At 34.6% G+C, this 22491-nt stretch overlaps 1 protein-coding gene across 1 annotated transcript; it reads left to right on the top strand.

Annotated features, from left to right (window-relative positions):
* Positions 1–312: 312 nt before the first annotated feature.
* LOC122599271 (zinc finger CCCH domain-containing protein 49-like) lies at positions 313–5602 on the top strand. Its single transcript, XM_043771756.1, has 5 exons — positions 313–419; positions 867–976; positions 1804–2073; positions 3332–3555; positions 4568–5602. Exons 2-5 carry the CDS (start codon positions 872–874, stop codon positions 5427–5429), a joined length of 1461 nt encoding a protein of 486 aa, XP_043627691.1. The 5' UTR covers positions 313–419; positions 867–871; the 3' UTR covers positions 5430–5602.
* Positions 5603–22491: the final 16889 nt, after the last annotated feature.

Here is a 22491-nt window from a genome sequence, read left to right as displayed (position 1 = left end):
TCTACATTTCATAGAGAATTGAGGGAATGAAATCGATTCCCTATTATCGATTTTCTTTCCCATTCTCCATTACAACCAAACATAAGAAATATTTTTCATTTCATTTCCACCCTTTCCATTTCATTGTTCCAAACACCCGTTCAAGTCAAGTCAAAGTTACGAATGGATGGTTTTACTTTTACATGTTTAGGTACCTTAAAAATAATTTTTTTTTTTTTAACTGTTCAGCCGATATACCTAAGTCGGTTATCAATTGCTGAAAAATGAGAATTAGTGTGATCCGTATAAAAGCCATCCATTCACCCCTCTCATCATTATCATTAATTTAAAAAAAAAAAACAAAAAAGAAAAAACGTTCAACACCCGTTGCGTCTTTTCTCCCAAACAAGGGCTGAGGCTTCTTCTATTTACATCATCAGGTAAAATATCCACTAATCATCCATCCATCCATCCCATTTGTTTTTATTTTTAAATTGATTGAGCTTATTAGATGTTTAATTATAAGATTTAGGTTTTAGTATTTCTTGTTCATTTACTGTTTCACAACTAACCCTAATTTTTATGCTATGAAATTTCTTTTATTTGGGGTTGTATATTTTGTGTTTGATGATAAGCTATTAATTTCTATATCTTTTATTTGCAACTGTCAACAATTAGTTTCGATAAACACCCGTTACTTATGCTTACAAGAATTAGTGATTATGTATGCTAAAGTTAGCAAATAGCTAGCACTTTTTTTTTTTATCGAATATTGACTGCGTGGGAATCGAACAAATTTTGTTTGGAAACTAGTTATGTTTAAATCTAAAGAACTCAAGTAATTTTTCGATTCGTGTTTTAAGCTTCTTGCCGTTGCCATTTTACAGAAATCATGGCACATAGGATATTAAGAGATGTTGAAGCTGATGGTTGGGAACGATCTGACTTTCCAATCATATGCGAGTCGTGCCTCGGTGACAATCCTTATATTCGAATGGTAATCTCCTAACACTTGTTCTTGTTTTTATATCACGGCGTATTGTTTTTTCTCTTTTCTCTAGCCTTTTCTTAGTACTCTTTTCAAAGTTGGAATCTAAGTATGTAAGCTGCTAGGATGCTCTTTCAGTAGTAGTTCTAGGGGTTTTTTTACACTTACACCGCTCACATCATATTGACAGGTCACAGACCGGAGAACTTTTTTATTCAATCGTTATTTTGTAACTAATGATGCTCACAATCTAATTCTTTGGTAGTTCTGCCGAGGATTCTTTTCTTTCCAGAGCCTTTGAGACGGTGTTGCTTCTTTAATATAGTCTGGGTTGGTTGGTTGGTTAAAACATGTTTGGCTTCAAACGGGTATCTTTTTGTACAATACATATGATTTGGGTAGTTCTGGTAACATCGTTTCTCTGTTTGCTTGTTTTCCTTATAAGTTGTCTGCTAAAACAATACTTTTGAATTAAAAGTCTGGATATCTGACAGGGAAAAAATTTAGGAGGTCACAATGTAAATATATTTTGTGCGATGGTAAATCTGTTTGACCCGTTCAATCTATCTGAACTGTATGATGTCACATGCACATACAGACAGGCACTCGAGTTCACCAATCTACAAGTAAAAAGTTTAATATACAGTTTTTTTAATGGGCTATCTTTCTTTCTTTTTTTTGATCGGGCATTTAGGCTTCTTAAAAACCCATAAGATGGTTTTCTTTTCCTGCTTTTATGTTCTATTTTTTTGATAAGGCAAAAATACGGCATGCATGCTTGATGTGGTTCATTCTGCTTCAGTACATGGTTGTAACCAACTTTGGTATGTGCGCAGACAAAAGCAAACTACGATAAAGAGTGCAAGATCTGCACGAGGCCCTTCACAGTCTTTAGGTGGAGACCTGGCCGGGATGCGAGATACAAGAAAAGTGAGATTTGCCAAACTTGCAGCAAGCTGAAAAATGTTTGCCAAGTGTGCCTTTTAGATCTCGAATATGGTTTGCCAGTCCAGGTTCGTGATACTGCGCTCAGTATCAACTCAAATGATTCCATCCCCAAGAGTGATGTGAACAGGGAGTACTTCGCGGAGGAACATGATCGTAGGGTATGTACTAATACATGTTTCACTTGATCTATTAATTTTGCTATATAATTTTTTTTATATGATAATGCGACAATTCCTATGGTCCATATACTATTGCTTTGTAAAGTTCAATATTTCGGTTTGGAGTTGAATGTACCTTTCCAGGGTGTTCAGAAAGAGAAAAGGAGAAGGGGGGGGGGGGGGGGGGGGGGGGATGGGGGATGTTGTGGCTTTTGTCAGCAACTATACTAGATTTTTTGAGATTGAAATGACAAGCTCATAATTACGTTCAAAGACAAGTAATTGAGTAATTTTGTCTTACCCTTTCATGGTCCATTGCAGCGAATACGAACATAATTTTCCAATATTTCTATAGTCCATTGCGGCGAGTATGGACATAATTATCCAAAGTTGAGAAGCATTTATTTTGGTTTCAAGGGGCAATAGATATAATGGGTTTCAAAACATGAGTTCAAAATCTTGTTATTTATATTTATGTTTTTATTCTTGAAGGACCAATCCTCAATTACGTTCAAAAACAAGTAATTGAGTAATTTTGTCTTACCCTTTCATGGTCCATTGCAGCGAATACGAACATAATTATCCAATATTTCTATAGTCTATTGCGGCGAGTATGGACATAATTAACCAAAGTTGAGAAGCATTTATTTTGGTTTCAAGGGGCAATAGATATAATGGGTTTCAAATCATGAGTTCAAAATCTTTTTATTTATATTTATGTTTTTATTCTTGAAGGACCAATCCTTTGATAGTCCATTCCATTGCAGCGAGTATGAACATAATTATTCAAGTTGAGAACCATATATTGTTTTTATCTGAACATTAAAAGTTGAATATTGTGGTTTCAAGGGGCAACAAATATAATGGGTTCTAAAACACGAGTTCAAAATCTCTTTATTTATGTTTTTGTTCTTAAATGACCAATTAAGAATTTTGATCAGTGGTCAAACGTATGTATTTGGATTATGTTTCAAACCAGAAATGGTTTTTTTTTTTTTTTTTTTTTTTCCATTAGAAATGCTATGAAAATCATCTTGCTTATTTCTTTTACTTATTGAAGTGGTACATCCTTGTCTAATCTTCTCATATTAAGCTTACATCTTTGAAGTGGTGAAACATATTTTTGTATTTTAAAGGCATCAATTATATGCTTTAAGCTGTCCAAAGTATTTATACTTTTTTGAGAAGTGTGATAACATCAACTATTAGTGTGGAACCAGTGGATTTATATTTTATAATTGTTTCATTTCTGTTCCAGGCAAGAGCAGGTCTAGATTACGAGTCCTCATATGGAAAGGAACGACCGAATGATACTATTTTGAAACTGCAAAGAACAACACCATATTATAAGAGAAATCGAGCACATATTTGCAGCTTTTTCATCAGAGGTGAATGTACAAGAGGCGCTGAATGCCCTTACCGGCACGAGATGCCTGTCACTGGCGAGTTATCCCAACAGAATATCAAAGACCGTTACTACGGGTATGTGACTTTCCATTATCTACTCACACACTCGCCTCTACCACCACACACACACACGCGCAACAACACCTTAGAAATACGTGAAACACTTCCCATTAATTTACTGATATCTGTGAAACGCGACCACAATCTTCCAGGCATATGTGTGCAACATGAAACTATATGCATATTATGTTCTTAAACATGTACAATTAATACTAATATGTACTGAGGTTCTGTAATTCCATATGTGCAGCATGCTTTCATTATGTTGCGTCATTTTAAATTCCTGTAGTTGCGACTAGAGTTTCTTACACCTATTTATTTTCTTTGGTTATGATTTATGACGAGGTTTCTTACAAAAAGTTATTTATATGAAAAATCGGCAACCCATTGTGTAACCCTCTTCATTCAGCATAACTCAAATCTCAAACCTGAACACGGGTGTCAAGATATGTGTCATGGAACTAATAATATGGTTATAGTTGCATTAGGTCACAGTAATAGTTACTGTTAGTTGTAAAATGCGATTTTGATTCAGTGTATGAGTCGAATAATTTTCATACTAGCTGTATCTGATCCATGTAATCTTTATTTCTTCAACATAAAATGGTTTTCTGTTTCAAAGAAACTTATCAGCCCCATCTTTTGACGCCTAATTTAATGACTTTTCATCCATTTTTCTCATTCGTGAGTGGTCTTATGGTCAAAGATAAATTTCGATCTTATAACGTACAACTTTTTTTTTTTTTAATTATTATTATTGTACATGAATTAATACAAGACGTTTACCTAATTATTATAACAACTTCAAGAGTAGGAGCGCAGCCAGATACCAGACTGTCTATCGTTATCAACTGTTATTGGATTTGATCAATTGATTTCACGTATTCAGTTTCACAATGCAAGTCCAATCGCCCTTTATCTATTTCTAACAGTTTGCTCTGACTAAATTAATCATGTTTACATGGATTTTTATGATTTGATATGCCATGTGTCTGTTTTGGTAACAGTTTCTATTATATTATTACAGGGTTAATGATCCAGTTGCCTTGAAACTACTGAACAAGGCAGGTGAAATGCCTTCTCTGGAACCCCCAGAGGATGAGAGCATTAGAACCCTCTATGTGGGTGGGCTTGATGCAAGAGTATCAGAGCAAGACCTTACAGACAACTTCTACTCTCATGGTGAAATCGAGTCTGTCAAAATGGTTCTCCAACGTGCTTGTGCCTTTGTTACGTACACTACTCGAGAAGGTGCCGAAAAAGCAGCGGGTGAGCTCTCAAACAAACTTGTCATCAAGGGTCTTCGGCTAAAACTAATGTGGGGTCGACCACAAGTACCAAAAGCTGAAGGTGAAGCAGGTTTGGATGATGCTAGACAGCAAGCAGTTGCACACAGTGGATTATTACCCCGTGCTGTCATATCACAGCAGCAAAACCAGTTTCAGCCACCAGGAGCTGCAGGTAGTCAGGACCAACAACATCCACCACAGATGCATTATTTTAATATCCCACCACCTCCGGCTCAGCATGGCAGAGCGTTCTATCCTTCTATGGATCCTCAGAGAATGGGAGCAGTGATCCATGCCCAAGAAGGAAGCGGGGCTAGTGGGTCAGGTAGCGGTCAAGATCAGAGGCATCAAGGTGGTCCGCAGTTTGCTGCATATCCACCACCACCACTCCCACCTCAAGGTGGTGGGCAATACTATCCACAGTATTTTCAACAAGGACCACCACCGTCATATGGGTATGGTCCACCCCCACCATATCAACAATATCCTCCACTGTCTCATCCTTCCACAATGCCACCACCAGGAGCAAGCAGTGAACAACCTTATCAACAGAAAGCACCAGAGGCAGCTGCAACAGGGCCTCCACCACAACAGCAATGAAGGTTAATTTTTGATATAGGTGGATGGTTAAACTGCAACTTTTGCTCACAACAGTCCCTTGGATGAGTTATTTTTTCTTCTCCGTGCTACAATTGGTTTTGTAATGCACTTTGTACGGTTGGATTCTAAATTACTGATTTTATTTAGTAAGAATATTTCTGCATTTGATAAAACCGACTTATCTTGTTGTTTTGTTATATATTTTTCTTGTTTACATTATGTTGGCCACAATCATACGCCCAATAGGATGTCGCTGTGGTTTTTAGAATGGTAACTACTAACTTACTGTTTAAAAATAAATAAATAAATAAAATATGTATGTTGTTTGGACCACGGACTCTGCGAATGCATTGGATTAGCGACTAAACCAACACTGTAATTTTAGTTGAATGAGAGCTGAAGTTGCAGGCAACATCCATATGATTGTTGCAGGCAACGGTCAAAAGAAAGCTGAAGTTGTGTTACTCATGACTAAATACGTGGTACATTAACACCTAGGATTTGGTAGCCTCTTGGATAGAATGATCTCAAAAGTATACCTATCAATGAATAAAAAAGAAGCGTGTATGATATCAACTTAATGCAACTTCAGAATCACGTTAGAGTATTCACCGTGTCCGGGACTCATCCTTCAAGGACTAGTTCATGGTAACACTACATTAACTCCACATCAGCCCAAGGACAAACTAAGAACTAATTCCCCAAAACACCCACTATGTCAGGACTAATCTAGGACCTACTATTTATTTAATTTTACTCTATTCTACTAATTATTTAATTATATACTTTTAACCCTCTAACTTATACTACTTCAATTTTTTTAATAAAAACACACTTAAAAATTTCATTAAATAAAAAAACATACATACAATACTAAAAAAAAAACAACACATTATTAATTAAAAAAACAACATAGTTTCACATTTTATTATTAGAACAAAGAACAATGGATCACCGGAGGCGCCAAACATGCTCGACAAGATCATGACGAATACCATGGTGAACCCCTCGGTCTCGATGCTCCCTATTGGTCTGTGCGTGGACCGTCATCCTCTCGCGGAAAGTAAAAATAGGTATAGGGGGTGGCTGAGCTAGGATTTCTAGATCATAGGAGGTTATTGAATGACTCGAATCCTCAAGAATCATACATGCTTCGACGAATTCGGTTGACACTAAACGACCTTGAGGGGTGTGTAAGGATCACTCAACGACCTTGGAGAACTCCGAATGCTCGTCATTTCTTGCACTTTCTTGATACTTCTTGCATTTTTTTTCTTTTTCGTGTCTTGTTGGCATGAAAAAGCCTTGACGAACGTCGTCCACTCAGGATAAATACCGTCGGCTAGATAGTACCCCTTCTGGTAATCAGTTCCGTTAACCGTAAATGATGTATCTGGAGCCGTATCCTTAATGATTTCCCTAAACAAATGTGATTGATCAAGGACTTTTATGTCATTGTGTAACATCCCAATACTCTTAAGGTAAAGAAAATTAATCTCTTTCTACAGTTTTGACATTAAACTAATTTCCGAATATTTTATTTTTAGATATGGGGTTAATTTAGTTGGAACTTTAGCGGATAGTGGGTAATTCCTCACCAAAATTAGAGATGGGGCGTGACATCTCCTTAGATTGTCAGCCACACTTTTCCCTCCTTAGTCACCATTCCACTACACCTACTATGTTCTCTTGATGCTTCTTCCATTCTGATTTCAATCAACTCTTAATTCTCCAATTATATTAGAAATTAAAAGATTTGAGTGTGTAAAGTGGTGGTGGTGGCCGAATTATAGAGGAAGAAAAGGGAGGAGATTGTGATTTGAAAACCTTAATCTTTTGTCATCCATTCTTAAGGTATTGATTTTCTTAACCTAATCCTAATCTCTTTTATTGAATTAGGGTTCTTGAGACATCAAAATTGGGGATTTTGCTAGAAATTGAGTTTTTAATAGTTTTCCCCAAAATTCTTATTTATTTAAGTTTCCGGTTGAGTTGCTTAATGTATTTATTCAAAAATAAACAAGTTGGCATGAGAATTATTATTTTTGAGAAATGGGTGATTATTACTAGTTAAACTATTGATGATAAAAGTGATGATGATGATGATGATGATGATGGATTGGTTTTAATAAGTAAGTTTTGGATGAAAAGCAACTCAATGATAAAGTATATGATGATTTTGGGTTAGGAAGCTAGTGAATGTTAAGAATGACTAAGTTGAGTTAGTCAAGATTGTGAATGTTACCTCATATGCATATTATGATGTGATTATAGGTTGAAAGCTTGTATTTGTGCATTGCCATTATATCGAGTTGTTGTTCGAGTCACGTAGGAGGTAAGTATATTTGCATACCTTTATGTATAACCTGGGTCGATTTCCATATAATGATGGATTTCATGTATGGAAATCGATTTTGCATTAAAGCTCATGTTGGGAAATCTGATAGATGAGGCCTAAGAACCTCTTGATATGTGATTTACGGGGCCTAAGAATCCCTTGTGTACGAGGCCTAAGAATCTCTTGTGAATGGGGCCTAAGAATCCTAAGTATGTGATATTGATTGTGTTGATTTGCTTATATGGATCCATGTATAGCGTTAAAGTGCAAAGGTGAGTATGTAAGTATGGCACGACGGTGTCATAGTTGAACACCCCAACTAGGCGGAAAACTCGGGATGTAAGATAAAGCACACGCGCACATGGATATTACATAGGAAAAGTTAAATGAGTGCATAGATTAAACATAAATAGTCGCTTACATAGTTCAAATCACAAATCATAGTTCCCAAACATAAATGTCAAACATAAGTTCTACATCATCCAAACAAATAGTAAGATAAGTTCCCACGTAGGGGAAACAGTTAGGCATATTGCCATCTATCACATAAGAATGCAAGCAAAACTCCAAATCCTAAGCCTGAAGTCTGCTACGAGTCCCATGCTACCAATCCTAGCCACGATTTGCTTGATTACCTGAAAGGAATACTTAAAAGAGTCAACACAAAGGTTGGTGAGTTCGTAGGTTTGAGAACATATATGTTTGCTTGAAATCTCGTTTGAATCATAATAGTTTCCTTAAATAATCTCTTGATACATTCATCGTTTGAGTAAATAGTTTTATTCCGTTAAATGAGAATATGCGAATAGTTGGTATGAAGTGGCATGACATGTTCATGTTACATAAGTATGAGTAGAGTATAATCGTGCACTTACAGTCGACCTGGCTAGTATGTATATCGTGCACTTACAGTCATCATCATGACATGGCTAGTATGTATCGTTATCATAAAGTAGTCAAATAGCCATCGAATAACCAAAGAAAGAAGTTACGGCATATATGAAAAACACGTTTGTATTCCTTTCACCCCAAAGCATAAGTAAAAAAGGGGCTACGAAGACTCACCGTGATCTGCTACAAGCGTAGTTCTACAAGCACAGAGTATGAGCACAGATATAGTAAGGTATATCTATTCGAATCCAAGTATGTCTTGATGTCAACCTAATAACAAACCATTGGGCATAGATGGATACATGTATTAGTTCTTGTGATTATTTATTCACTGAGTGTCCTTGATGCACTGATGATTTGGTCCCTTAAAGATTCTTGAACATTTTGACTCAAAAGTGTTTTACATAAACTAGACTCGAAAATGAGCGTCTTTGAACTCGCATATAAGTTTGTTTGTGCCTTTAGTAATGAATCTTAACTTTTAGAATTTCAATTTGATTAGTTGTAGGACTCGTATTTTGATGGTCAAGATGGAATATGTCTTAATTATACATTAATTAGGGTTTCCTTGTACATGAAAGACCTGGAATATGACTAAGTATAGAATCTGATTATAACTGAACGAAGATAAAGTTCTTAAGGTATAACTGAACGAAGATAAAGTTCTTAAGGTATAACTGAACGAAGATAAAGTTCTTAGGGTATAACTGAACGAAGATAAAGTTCTTAAGGTATAACTGAACGAAGATAAAGTTCTTAAGGTATAGCTGAACGAAGATAAAGTTCTTAAGGTATAGCTGAACGAAGATAAAGTTCTTAAGGTATAACTGAACGAAGATAAAGTTCTTAAGGTATAACTGAACGAAGATAAAGTTCTTAAGGTATAACGAAACGAAGATAAAGTTCTTAAGGTATAACCGAACGAAGATAAAGTTCTTAAGGTATAGCTGAACGAAGATAAAGTTCTTAAGGTATAACTGAACGAAGATAAAGTTCTTAAGGTATAACTGAACAAAGATAAAGTTCTTAAGGTATAACTGAACGAAGATAAAGTTTGTTTTGAAGCTTAACTTCATTTTTGAAGACCTAAATTCGTTTTTGGAGGTCTAAATTCGTTTTGAAGGTCTAAGTTCGTATTAGGGGTTCTTCGAACGAATTTGCGACTGACTTAGCGAAAAGGGGGTTTTGAAGATTAAAACATATTTACGACACAAATTTGATCACGAAAAGGTTACTAAACACTTTTAGGCACAAACCCATTACTTTTAACATGATTCTTACATCAAAAATGGACCAAATCATCAAGAACATAAACTTGAAAAAAAACATACTTTTATTTTGATAAAAATCTCAAAAGTTGTTGTTGTTACCTGAAAACTGATGCTAGAAATATGTTTTGATTATCACAAGGAAGCTAAAAGTATGAGAAATTTTGGTTTAACAACCCAAAATCATAAGATGGATGTTGTGTGTGAAAATGGTGGTTGTGAGTGTGTGTTTTAGAGAGAGTGAGGAAGATGGAGAAGATGAAAGAAAGAAAATGGTGGTTGCAAGTATTTATAGTCTTCCATATTAACTAAACCTTATAAATGTAGGGACCTTTTGTGAAACATTTCCGGACTAGAACTTTTTAAATACGGTCGTTTACGACACGAAATTCGGTATTTTATCGTATTAACTCTTATGCTCATCTTATAATTTTACAATTTAGGATTGAATTGCCCTTCATGTGAATACATATTTGAAACTAGAACATATCATGAATTTATTTAAATTATTTCTAAAGCGGTTGTTACACATAGGTTACATATAATAATCCTTTGTGCGTTGAGCTCCTTCGTGTTCATAAATTGTTAGAAATAAAAAAATAGTGATAAATTATAATTTAAGTTAGTGGACTTACTTGTTGTTAAGTCATAGTTAAATGATTTCTAAGGGTGAGAGACTAGATGTGATAATTAGCATAAATGTATAGTTAGACTATATATACTCCCTCTCACCTTAGAAATCATAAGCCTTTCACCCATTTCCTTCATTCCTGTAACAATTACACACAGTTAATTCCAATCATTCCCCTCTCTCTCTCTGTCTAGAAACACACACTAAAACACCAAGAAAACACACACCAAATCTGCCATTGAATCTGTGAATCCAGGGCTGAAATCGTGTTATCACATGTGGTATCAGAGCAAAACATCATTTTTGATATCGATCCATCACTAAATTTGATCTCAGATTCATTCAAAATCAAAATCAAAACCGTTTTTTTACCGTTGACTTTTTCTTCATTTTTCACTGATCAAATCGCATAAAATCATAGATTTTTGTTCGTCAATAGATTCCTGATAGTTTAAAACATAATTCTGTCAAGTTTCAAGTTTCAATTCAATCTAAAACTCGAGATTGAAATTTTCAGTTTTTGGCGCTAAAATTTGGGATTTGATTCTGTTGTGTTTCTTGCTGAATTTTGTTTAAGGATTTGTTGCAGAGGTGAAACAAACATTTTGCAAGTTATTTCAAGTTCTAACTCCTAGTAATTTGAAAGATATTGAAGGTTTTCGAAGTCGTCAATGGAGTTGTTGAAAATACCAGTTTTCATGATGAAGAAGATGATGCTAGGACGATTCTTACTAGGACGATCTTCATCAGATCGTCTCAGTGCTTGATATTTCTCTTTTCATACTTTAAGCTTTGTGGCTTGTAGGACGATCTTCTCAAGATCGTTCTGACAAGTAATTGTGTTGGAAAGTGTTGGTTGTGGGTAACTAATCCTTACGGATTGGTTTGGTCAATTCAAAGTGTTTATACTTTGAAAATATTAAGGCAGAAAGCTAAGACGATCTTGCCAAGATCGTCTCAGCTCCCTGATACTAGGAAGATCTTCATCAAGATCGTCTCAGTATTTTTCTGAAAGTTGGTGTGTTTGGTTGATCATTCGAAGTTGTTGTGATTGGGAATCACACACTTCTTGGGTAACTGATCTTCTAGATTGGTTTTGCTCAAATTCCTTTCCTTCCAATTCATATTAACAGTCTGTCTGATTTTCATCAAAATACTTAGAATTTTTTTAAGTACTCTAAGATGATCTTCATCCAAGACCGTCTCATTTCCAAAGTTCAAAACGATCTTCGTCCAAGATCGTTTCATTTCCAAAACAACTTTCTTTAATTCATTTCAATTTCCATTTCTGAAAATCCAAAATCATACCTCAATTCCAATTTCATTTCATACTTAACCAAATTCCACTCAAATTCTCCAAGACGATTAACTTCAAAATCGTCTTACTTCTTTCATACTAGGACGATCTTCTAGAACGATCTTCTTTCAAGATCGTTTCATTTCCTGATTTTTCCAACTCTTATTTCATTTCAATTTTCAAATCAAATCAAGTTCAAATGGCTTATCGTGAAGCATTGGCATTAGGTTCCGATACAAGACCTCCAGTTCTCTACCGTGGTTCCTATGGGCTATGGAAGAAAAGATTTATGGACTATGTGGAATTTCAACCAAATGGTCACTTGCTTAAAGATTCCATCCTTAATGGACTTGCAGTTCATCGTCATCCCACTACCGGTGCAATACTCACTCTTGATCTTTTGAATGCTGAACAAAAAGATCGAACAGCTGCAGATAACAGAGCTAGATTATGCTTATACAAAGCACTACCAGATGAAATCTATGGCTCTATTGATTGTTATGATACAACTAAGGAGATATGGGATGAGGTGGCAAGACAAATGGAAGGATCTGATGTGACTTCAACAATAAGATTGACAAATGTGTTGACTAAGTTTGACAACTTCAGCAAATTGCCAAATGAATCTCTAGAGGTTGTCTACTGTAGGTTCTGCAATGTCATAAATGAACTTAGGAAGAACAATGTCAAGAAATCAGAAATTGAGTTAAACATCAAATTCATCAAAGCTCTTGGTCCAGAATGGGAAGATTTTGGAACACAGATTAAGCAACATCAAAATCTGACCAAGTTCACCATCCAAATCTTCATGAATCTTTCAAACTCAATGAACATCAAGTTCTAAACAAAGCTTCATCAAGCAAAATGCCAGAAGTTGTATCTTCTGATCCTTTGGCATTGATTGTTGAAAAGAAGGTTTCGGAAGCTCTTAAGAGGCAAATGATAGTTGTTTCTTCATCTGATGAGGAGGGAGATGATATGATAGCTACAAGAGATGGTGTCTCAGATGAACTATATCAAGCTCTTGTCGCGGTGATGTGCAAAATCAAAGTTTAAATTTATAAAACTAAAACTAACCAAAAACTCACTACTACGCACTCACGGGCAGTGAACCCGATCGTTTGTAATATAGTTAAGAGGTAAGTCTGAGTTCGTTCTCAGGGATTGGGAAATGATTAGTTGCTTGTAAAATGGTTTGGAAAATGGGTGTTGCTTCGAAAATCCTTTTGACAAATAAAGTAAATGGGTTTGCAAAATAATTGCATAAATTAAAAAGAACACTTCAGACAATATAATTAAAAGTCATCCACCTTGACTTCCCTTGACTTCAAATGTGATTGCATTTAGTGAAGAACAAAGTCTCTAGAGTTTAAAGATACTCGTGACAAGATTAAGCTACTCACGTGGTACCACCAACCGTGAACAAATTATCGAATCACCTAACTGCTAGTCGAATTACCTGTAACACCCCAACTAAGGCGGAACAATGAGATGTACAGAAAGTCGAGTATTCAAAACAAAGGATTATAAATAACATTCACCATAGCTTTATTTGATAAAAATAATTTACAATGTACAAACATGTGAACCAATTTCCAAGTACAAATGCGTCCACCATACTTGGATATTAAGTCCACGAACCAAATAACAAGCACATGAAATAGTAAACTACAATGATCAAGGCGGATTCCATTGCCTATCACAAGGTTTGATCTTTGACTCCAAAGTGCAATGCAAATAATCATGAAGCATATAAATTCTCAATGCTTAAGCTTATTTCCTAAAAAGCATGAAGAAAAAGTGTCAACTACGAAAACGTAGTGGGTGAGTGCATAGGTTTTTATATAAATCTTGGTACATCACCGTTTTAATACTTAGAAAACCGATTACTATTACATTTCGAAATATCCAAACCATATAATCGACAAAATTTTCAAATTGTGTTATCAAGTTTCCAAATACCATAATGTCATATCAAGACTTGGAAAAATCCATAGTAAAATTTCAGGTTCTCATTTGTCAAATCATCATGAGAGAAAAAGTATATAAATCGATTAATCGTATATCATACCAAAATCATTCGGTTACCAAAATCATTTCAATATCACCAATTTCAACGTCTTTCAAGATATCATATGAGGGACGATACCCAATCCGTATGTTCAAACAATTTCCATTTATCAACAATATTAATATCAATTTCACTTAGCCACAAGGGCATAATTCAATATCAATTTCATTTAGCCACAAAGGCATAATTTACATAATTTTGATGAGTAAATGCTTGAGCCACTACTACTACTACCATTTTATCAAGTCCAACAATATATATAAATCATTTCATGGCACAAACTGTCAATCAAGTGCCGTATTAATAATAATAGGGTCGTGCCATGGAGACGACCATTTAAATATAAGGTAGCTAGAGCACCACTATGGTCAGACTGGAAGTGAGGGTCGTCACAAAGGAAACCAACCTTCCACCGTTACACTTATGGGTGGGTGGATGAAACCTAGTTACGCAACTCTCTAACTACAGGCCTCCACTTTCGGAGTAAATAGTAGTGTACCGAAAGAAAACGGGTTGACAAAACTCAAGCTCATCATGAAACATTTATCACATTGAACATACGAAACAATTTCATTTCATAATCATATTATCAAAAATCATTTCATATATATATGTATATAAAAGCAATTTTCATTTATATATCATGCTTTTCACCCCGATAGTTAAACACATAAAATAGTTTGAAAGAGGGCTATGACTCACCTTGATATGCTGCATATTATACTCATCTATCCAAAATGGGTATTTCCCATCTATAGCTTCCTTGACCATATATCCATTATGTTCCTCCATCATATTTCAAGTCAAGACTATCCCTACGATAGAACTAATATACGTAAGTTCCTATCTTAAGCCATCACTTAGAAATGCCATTTTCATTATGTTGCTATCAATTGTGGGATCCAAGTATATTGGTAACACTCGCATCGTTTTGGTTGTAGAGATTGATGGTGTAAAAGGTTACTTTTATTAAATGCGTAGTTATAAGTTGTTAGGTTCTCGGTAACTTGGCTTCATTTGTGGTTTCACTTGGCATATTAGGTTATCATATATAAATGCCATATTAAGTTATATTATCCTTATTCATCATTTGATGTGTAACCAACTTTAGCACGAATTAGCATTTGTGATATCAATATATAGCTTGGTTAACATAATTACTTATGCCTATCTCACTTAATTATCTTTGTTTTATTTAGATTGCACTTATCTCATGAAATTCGTTTAAGTGTTATGGGTCATTATCAATTGGGCCAAAATGTGATGGGTTTTTAAGTGACTTGGGCTTAGTTTAGTTATTAGGCTTAACCTTATTTGGGTTATGTGCTTAATGGGTTATATTGGTTATTGGACTTTATGGTTTGTTGGGCCAAGTGGGCCTACTGATTGATGGTTCTATGGGTTTAGTATTTGGGCCGGGTTAGCCCATTATGGTCTTGTAGTGCATCTTTTAGCCCATTATACAAATGGTTAGTTTCCTTTCAAAATTTATGTTTTTAATTCAGATTTTTATGAAATGTTGGATACTATTTTGGGGTCAAGCCGAATTATTTGGACCTTCAGTATTTTTACACAGTGACTTATATGTATCTAGTATTTTTGTGAATTTTTGATGAATTTTTAGATGATGTTTGGTGTCCTTAAAAATTATCCAAACACAAACTGTCCCGAATAGGCACTGCTTGCGACATCATAAGTTTTATAAAAGTTCTTGATGTTCTGATTGTTAGAAAAATCCCATGATTTAAGTTCACAACACATTGAAATGACTTTTCACCAAGTATGACCTCCTGGAGCCTTTTGGTTTAGGAGATAAAAATTGTCAAATTTCATAAAATATTCTGACAAAATAACAGCTTTGACCAGTTTCAGTAGAAAATTCATATCTTTCGTTCTGTTCAGTATTTTTGAGTAATTCCGGTTGGAGGTTAATCTTAACTCATTTGTCTACAACTTTTATTTTGATACGTTTACTTGAAAATGCCCTCACATGTTCAGTTCACCGATTTAATATAGAAAATTATTTCTGTCAGAATGTTCTTGATTATATCAACCCACCAATGACCTTTCTAGCTTAATTAACACTTAAATCCATCACTACAAGATTAATACTTCTCTTTGTATCACTTTAACATCAATATTCACTGATTTTAAACATATACAAGATCATTCTTCGTCATATTATACTAATATTATACAAAACTTATTCAATAAACCTAGTTCTTGCAAAATCATCCAAAAATGTGATTGCATGTAACCATCTAGCCATTTTATGAACAAATCTCCTAACAAGTCTTCCATAAAACATAAAAATATGTTTATTCTTGAAAATCACAGAAATATATTAATGAATATATGAAAATATATCTTCATTTTTCAAGGAAAAAGTCACTTTTACTAGATAATAACATAACACAACAGTTTTGGGTCTTTAACTTGTTGAATCCTAGAATCATTCTTCTAGATCTTGACATGCATGAGCATGAGGAAGAAAATTCTGTCAACTTGCCCTCATCAAGTGTGTTTATCAAAGAAAACAAGAATAAAACATAAACTTTTGATAAAAATCCTTGAATATATACAAGAACAAGATAGATTAAACTAAGAGATGATGAGTTATACCCTTGATGAACTCGAAATGGAGGCTGTTTTGGACAGCCAAACCCACGACCATATGACCCCAAAATGGACTCCTTAGCTTGCTTTAACACACCCTTGAATGATCTAGCATGAACCCTTATTATTATAGTTGATTCACTTAAGATTTTTGAGCTCTAATTTGTGTTGTATGAATCAAAAATGAGAAGAAGAGAAGGAGAGAAAAGTGCAGAAAATTTGAGAGGAAAAGAGAGAGTTTTTGGAGATGTGTGTGTTTGAAATGAAAAGTGAGAGTGTAGAGGGGAGGGAGCACGAAAATTAGAGGGTTGTGGGGTGTTAGAGACTTGTTAATTGGTTGAGTTGAGTGGTGGAGAGGTGGCCATTGGTTAGTAAAAGGTTGGTGGTGTGGATTTTGAATGTTGTAATGTATTTGGATGCATAAATGACTAGATTCAATATACATGTATAGGTGTATGTATATGTGAGTGTAAGACATGGAGGAGAGTGTAAGAATAAGTGGGTTAGTTGTATGTTGATTGGTGAATTTTATAAGAGTTTATATTTATAAGTTTAAGTTGTATGCATATCTTTTAGTTGGAAGACTTATTCAAATGTTGCAATATATTTATGTACTTATTATAATTCAAGCTTACTATTATGTACATAATAATTTATAAATCTATTTTCAAGATGGTTATTATATTTTTGTGCTCAAATGTACTTTAATTAGATTTGTGTTTGAATTGTTGGACATTTATAGGGATTTTTGGTTATTATCACAACTTGTGAATCTTGTATAATTATTTATGTAACTCAACTTCTCGAAATAAAATTTTGGTTCATTGACATTTCACCAAGTTTGATTAGAACTAATTTATAGCTTGAGATCGTATTGAATGATTATAGTTATTGTTTATGACATTTCTAAGGCATTTCACTGTACTAGGGGCAATTATTCTCTTAATAAAGCTCTAGTGATAAGGACTTAGATAAGTCCAAGTAAATTATCCTAATTGGAAATTGAGGGTTGTTACATTACCCAAGCCGGTACCACCAAAACTAAGACAATTCTTCTATCAATCAATTTTATTGACTATTAAATCATCAATTGAACCTATGTGACTATAGCGTGGTACCACCAACCGATATCAATCACGTTGACAAAATTAATCTTTTCTTAAAATGATATTCACTATCATACCATGAACTAGTGATAATTACTTATAGACAAATAACCGTTTTAAAATCACATACACATTCAACTGGTACCACCAACGAAGAATCATATGCAACCAATATCGAAATTAATTAAGGAAAAGAATTAATATCATCAAGATCACAGAACAACGATAATTAAATAAACCCTTTTGAATTAAAAATATTGCATCACATTATCCGTCTAGTTTCATCAAGGTGGATGATTAAACGCTTAGCCACTCATGATGAATTCACAATAATGAATAAAATAGAACAGAAACATGATGTACCAATTGTTTGAAGAAAATAAAATGCAAGACAATAAGTAGATACGATCTAGATGGGTGCCCGTGAATCTTCAACGAATCCGCCTAAGAAATAATCTTGATTGGAGGAAGAAGAACCCTTGTAGAACAACTCCTAGAAAGATTTTTGATAACTTATTTTCGACCTAGGGTTTTGTTTATATACCCCTCCAAAATCTGATGCAGAAACAAGGGAAGGTCTGTCCTCCCGTGTACCCACTACGGCGCAGTGGGGTTGAGCCTTCCCTCACTGCGGCGCAGTGAGGTGTTGTTGACTTTGACTTGAGGGTGACTGCGGCGCAGTGGCTAAGCAAACCACCACTGCGGCGCAGTACGTTTCCACGACTTCTTTTCCTCCTTTCCTGACTGCGGCGCAGTCATTCACTTATGACCCCCACTGCGGCGCAGTGGGTCAATCTTCATTTGTTTATGAGGATTTTGGCTGTGGCGTAGTGGGCTACATGCATCTCTACTGCGGCGCAGTCATAGCTTGTACAGAACCAACTACTTTCGATTACGATACTTGCCAAAATCTGCCGTCTCTTACACTCAAATCAACTCTCAACATCATATTGCACTTCCAGGCCAATAATCATCCAAAAATGTACCAAATGAACGCGTATCCTGTTTAGAGCCTGTAAACACTAACAAACACCATAAACGCGCCAAATGCATACAAAAACGACTTAAAACATATAGTAAAATGGCCAGTAACGATGTGGGTAATCGGTATAAATTAGTCACATCACGCGGTAACTAAGCATTTCAAGAAATAATTCTACAAAGCGAGGCCAACAAACAACAATCTCCGCACTTCTTCTACAAGTGCATTTCCAAAGAAGGAACACTATCATACAAAGAGTTATGAGCAAGGTGAAGGAAGTGGATCAAAGCATGGTGAGAAGAAGGAAGGATTTGAGAAAAAAGTTGTTGAGAAGGGTAAAACATCAGATAAAAAGTGCTACAATTGTGGAAAACCAGGTCATTTTGCTATTGATTGCAAGCAACCTCGGAAGCAAAATTTTGAGTATTACAAGCAGAAGATGTTGTTAGCCAAACAAGTGGAAGCCGGTCATGCATTGCTTGTTGAAGATGACAAATGGCTATTACACTCCGATGATGAAGATGAAGATCTCTGCTAATGTTTGCTTTATGGCGAGGTTGGCCAAGGACAGGTTTTTGAAGCAGAAAGCACTGATGATGAGTACCCGGATGATGAGGTAAATCTTGACTCTACTTTTTCATCAATTAAGGATAAAGAGTCATGTAGATTAGCTTTGTCAAACTTGACAACTCATATTAAGTCTTTAGCCTACAAAAACAAAAAGTTGCAAAATAGTATTTCATTGTCTAAAAGTGAATTTTCAAAACTTCTTAAAGAACATTCAAAATTACTTTTTGAAAATGATGCTATTAAACAAGACTTTCAATCATATAAAGACCAAGTGTTGGTTAAAGAATGTGAGTTGAATGCCTCTCCTAATCCTAAGTTATTGAACAAATGTCATAATCTTGAAAAGACCATTCATGATCTTGAAAAAGCCAATCAAGATCTTGAAATTCAAAAAACCAATGAATGGCTTCGGGCAAATGCTAGACAAATGGATGTTGATATTCTTAATAAAAAGCTCCAAGAAGCTAAACCAAACAGTGTTGAACTCGAAAGAAAGATTTCCGACTTAAATCACACTTGTTTTCTAAAAGGCATTGAGATTGAAAATCTTGAAAAACAAGTTGAGAAATTTAAAAAGAATATACTTTTCTATCAAGAGAAGTTATATAAAGTTGAACAAAACCCTCTCTTGGATTTAACTGCCTATTTTAACAAGTCAAAAATTGACAAAACGGATCTTCTTCTCGGGTTGGGATTTGAGAATATCACTCCATTACAAAAAGCCAAAGAGGAAATTGAACCTTTGTATGATGAAAAATTTCTTCGACTTGGTATGGTACAACAATTTATTCGTCCATTGGATAACGAATTTGAGACTGATGAAGTTGAGAAAATACCTAAAGATGAATTTTTGATTAATTATGATGCTATAAACGTTTCGTACAAATTTAAAGAATCTTTAATTTTTATATTGGAAGAAATAGCATGAAATTTTCAAAATCAAGAGTGTGTCGGTAATTCACCTAAACCAACTAAAATGTATGTTCCAACCACAATTTTGGAAAAACAAATAGAAGGCTTGCAACAAAAGGTGGAATCTCAACAAAATGTAATTAATCACCTAAAGTCTCAAAGTCCGAAATCAAAGGATGAATTTATTGTTGTGAATACTAAGAAAGTTTGTGTGAATGTTTCTACTCAAACTGACCTAAGTTCTTTAGTAGACCAATCTACCCAGACTACCAGTGTTTCATCTACCGATACCCTCACTCAGACCTTGACTGATTCTCTTGAGTGTACTTGTCAAAATGCTACTACATTTATAGCTGATAATTATGTGCAAACTGTTTTATCTGATGAAGAACTTGCGCATAGTTTAGTTTTGATATGGTACTTCTATAGGTTTTTCACATGAAATACTCTTGAAGAGTTAGTTGTTCACCCTAAGTTTAGTGCTAGTATAGGTGTTGATACTTCTACTCAATTTTCTAGTGAGTCCAAAGATGTGTCAGTTCAAGTTGACCTAATTTCCGAGACTACTCGTGATGTGAAGTTGGACACCAAGATTTCTAATTGTTCAAAACTTTTGAAAAAATCTAAAACAATTTACTCTCCAGTGCAATTTAATTTTCCAAATGATTTCACTAAAGATGATTTTGATAAATTCATGGAGGGAGAACATGTTTTTGATTCAGAAAGAGAGAAAAAAATTGAATCTACCAAAATCAAAGTTGAAACAAAAGAGAAATCCAAACCTCAAAATCCAATTTCCAAAGCTCCAACTTCATATTATTCGAAGAAACGAGTTATAATAACACGATTTCTGCTATTGATTTGATCTCAACAATGGCGGTTCAAGTGTGTGTGTTCCTGGTGTGTTTAGTGTGTGTGATTTTCTAGAGAGAGAGAGAGAGACGATCTATATATGTTGTATGTGTAAGATGGATAAAAGGCTTAAAGGTTATGATTTCCAAGGTGTTAAGGGACTATTTATACTTCAACTATACAATTAGGCTAATTAACACTCCTAGTCCCTAAATCTTAGAAATCATTTCACCATGTCTTAATCAACAACAACGTCCACTAACTTAAATTACAATTTATCACTATTTTTGGATTTCTAACATTCTCCCCCTTAGTGATATATTGTAATGAATGAAGTACGTGTTATTTTGCCTTGTAGGAATTAAGTTGATGAGCCCGATGGTGAAGACAATTGGTGTGATGAAACAATTCTTCAAAGCTTTCTCATTGTCTCTGGAGAACTTGAATCAATTTTGGTCTTGGACTTCTTGTAGTTAAAACATGATGAAATTCTCAATGTTCTGTTTGAACAGAGAATAAAATGAATGAGTCTAGAATCTTTGAAAATTGTTGAACCGTGAATCAGAGTTGTCTTTTGAAGTGCGGAAGGTATAAATTTGGCTTTGGTTCTTCAATCTTTGATTCTTGAATGAAAATTTGTTTCCTTGGAATGAAGTATCACAAACTTAAACTCTCCCCCTTGATATATGCATTGAAGCTTCTTGATTGAAGTTCTTGAATGAAATGTCTTGATGAAGACTCTTTCAAAGTTTTACTTCTTTGTCTTGAATCTTCCAATCAATCTTTCAACTTTTGTAGCTTTGATCTTTGTCATTTTGACTTAAACACTTTGGAGAGTAAACTTTTGAACAAAACTTTGAATTAACCATGTTCCCCCTCAATTCATGAGTGTAAGCATTTTGGAGCATCTTTGAACAATATCCTTATTTTCTATCTCATCCATAAAAAAAACTTTCAAGAGAACATATTTCGGCGGCAAAATTCACTTCTTTTTCAATCACAATTACATTTCATTTCATTCCACCTTTACTCCATCAATCAATCATAATCTTTTTCTCCCTCTCATAATGACAAAGTTGGGAACCAATGTCATTATGCAAACATTGATTGATTAACTGCGGAAAAAAAAAACTTGTTGCATGGTGGTTTTTGTGTTTGTGAGATAAGAAATGAAAGATCGGATAAGGATGATCCGTTAACATGTTCAAAAATCAAAAGGATTAATGAAATGACCGAAAGAAATGTATGACATTTTTCGGATTTCCTATGTATCATTGAATTATGCACAAAGCAATTTTCTAACATAGTTCGGTCTTGTAGCTTTTCAACTACGAGATTGCTTCAAAGAATAGAAATCATGGTCAGTGTCACCTAAGGCGTTCGATAACCACAATCTATTATCCTTAAAGACTTTTAGGTAAGAACCGAGGTCACTGTTAGACATCTCGTTCACTCAATAATCACATAAATGTAATTATGAGACCTACGTTCAATGTTGGAAATTATGTTAGCATTGGTAGGATTTCCA

Source organism: Erigeron canadensis, chromosome 5 (genome assembly GCF_010389155.1).
Source record: "Erigeron canadensis isolate Cc75 chromosome 5, C_canadensis_v1, whole genome shotgun sequence".
In the NCBI taxonomy this organism is placed as follows: Eukaryota; Viridiplantae; Streptophyta; class Magnoliopsida; order Asterales; family Asteraceae; genus Erigeron; species Erigeron canadensis.
The sequence above is the reverse complement of the archived record's forward strand: the minus strand, read 5'-3'. Positions and strand labels throughout refer to the sequence as shown.

Excerpts from the sequence above, each read along its gene's own strand:
- LOC122599271 (XM_043771756.1), top strand. The coding sequence starts at position 872 with ATGGCACATAGGATATTAAGAGATGTTGAAGCTGATGGTTGGGAACGA. Across the intron at positions 977-1,803 it reads ACAATCCTTATATTCGAATG|ACAAAAGCAAACTACGATAA; the intron begins GTAATCTCCTAA and ends GTATGTGCGCAG. Across the intron at positions 2,074-3,331 it reads CGGAGGAACATGATCGTAGG|GCAAGAGCAGGTCTAGATTA; the intron begins GTATGTACTAAT and ends TTTCTGTTCCAG.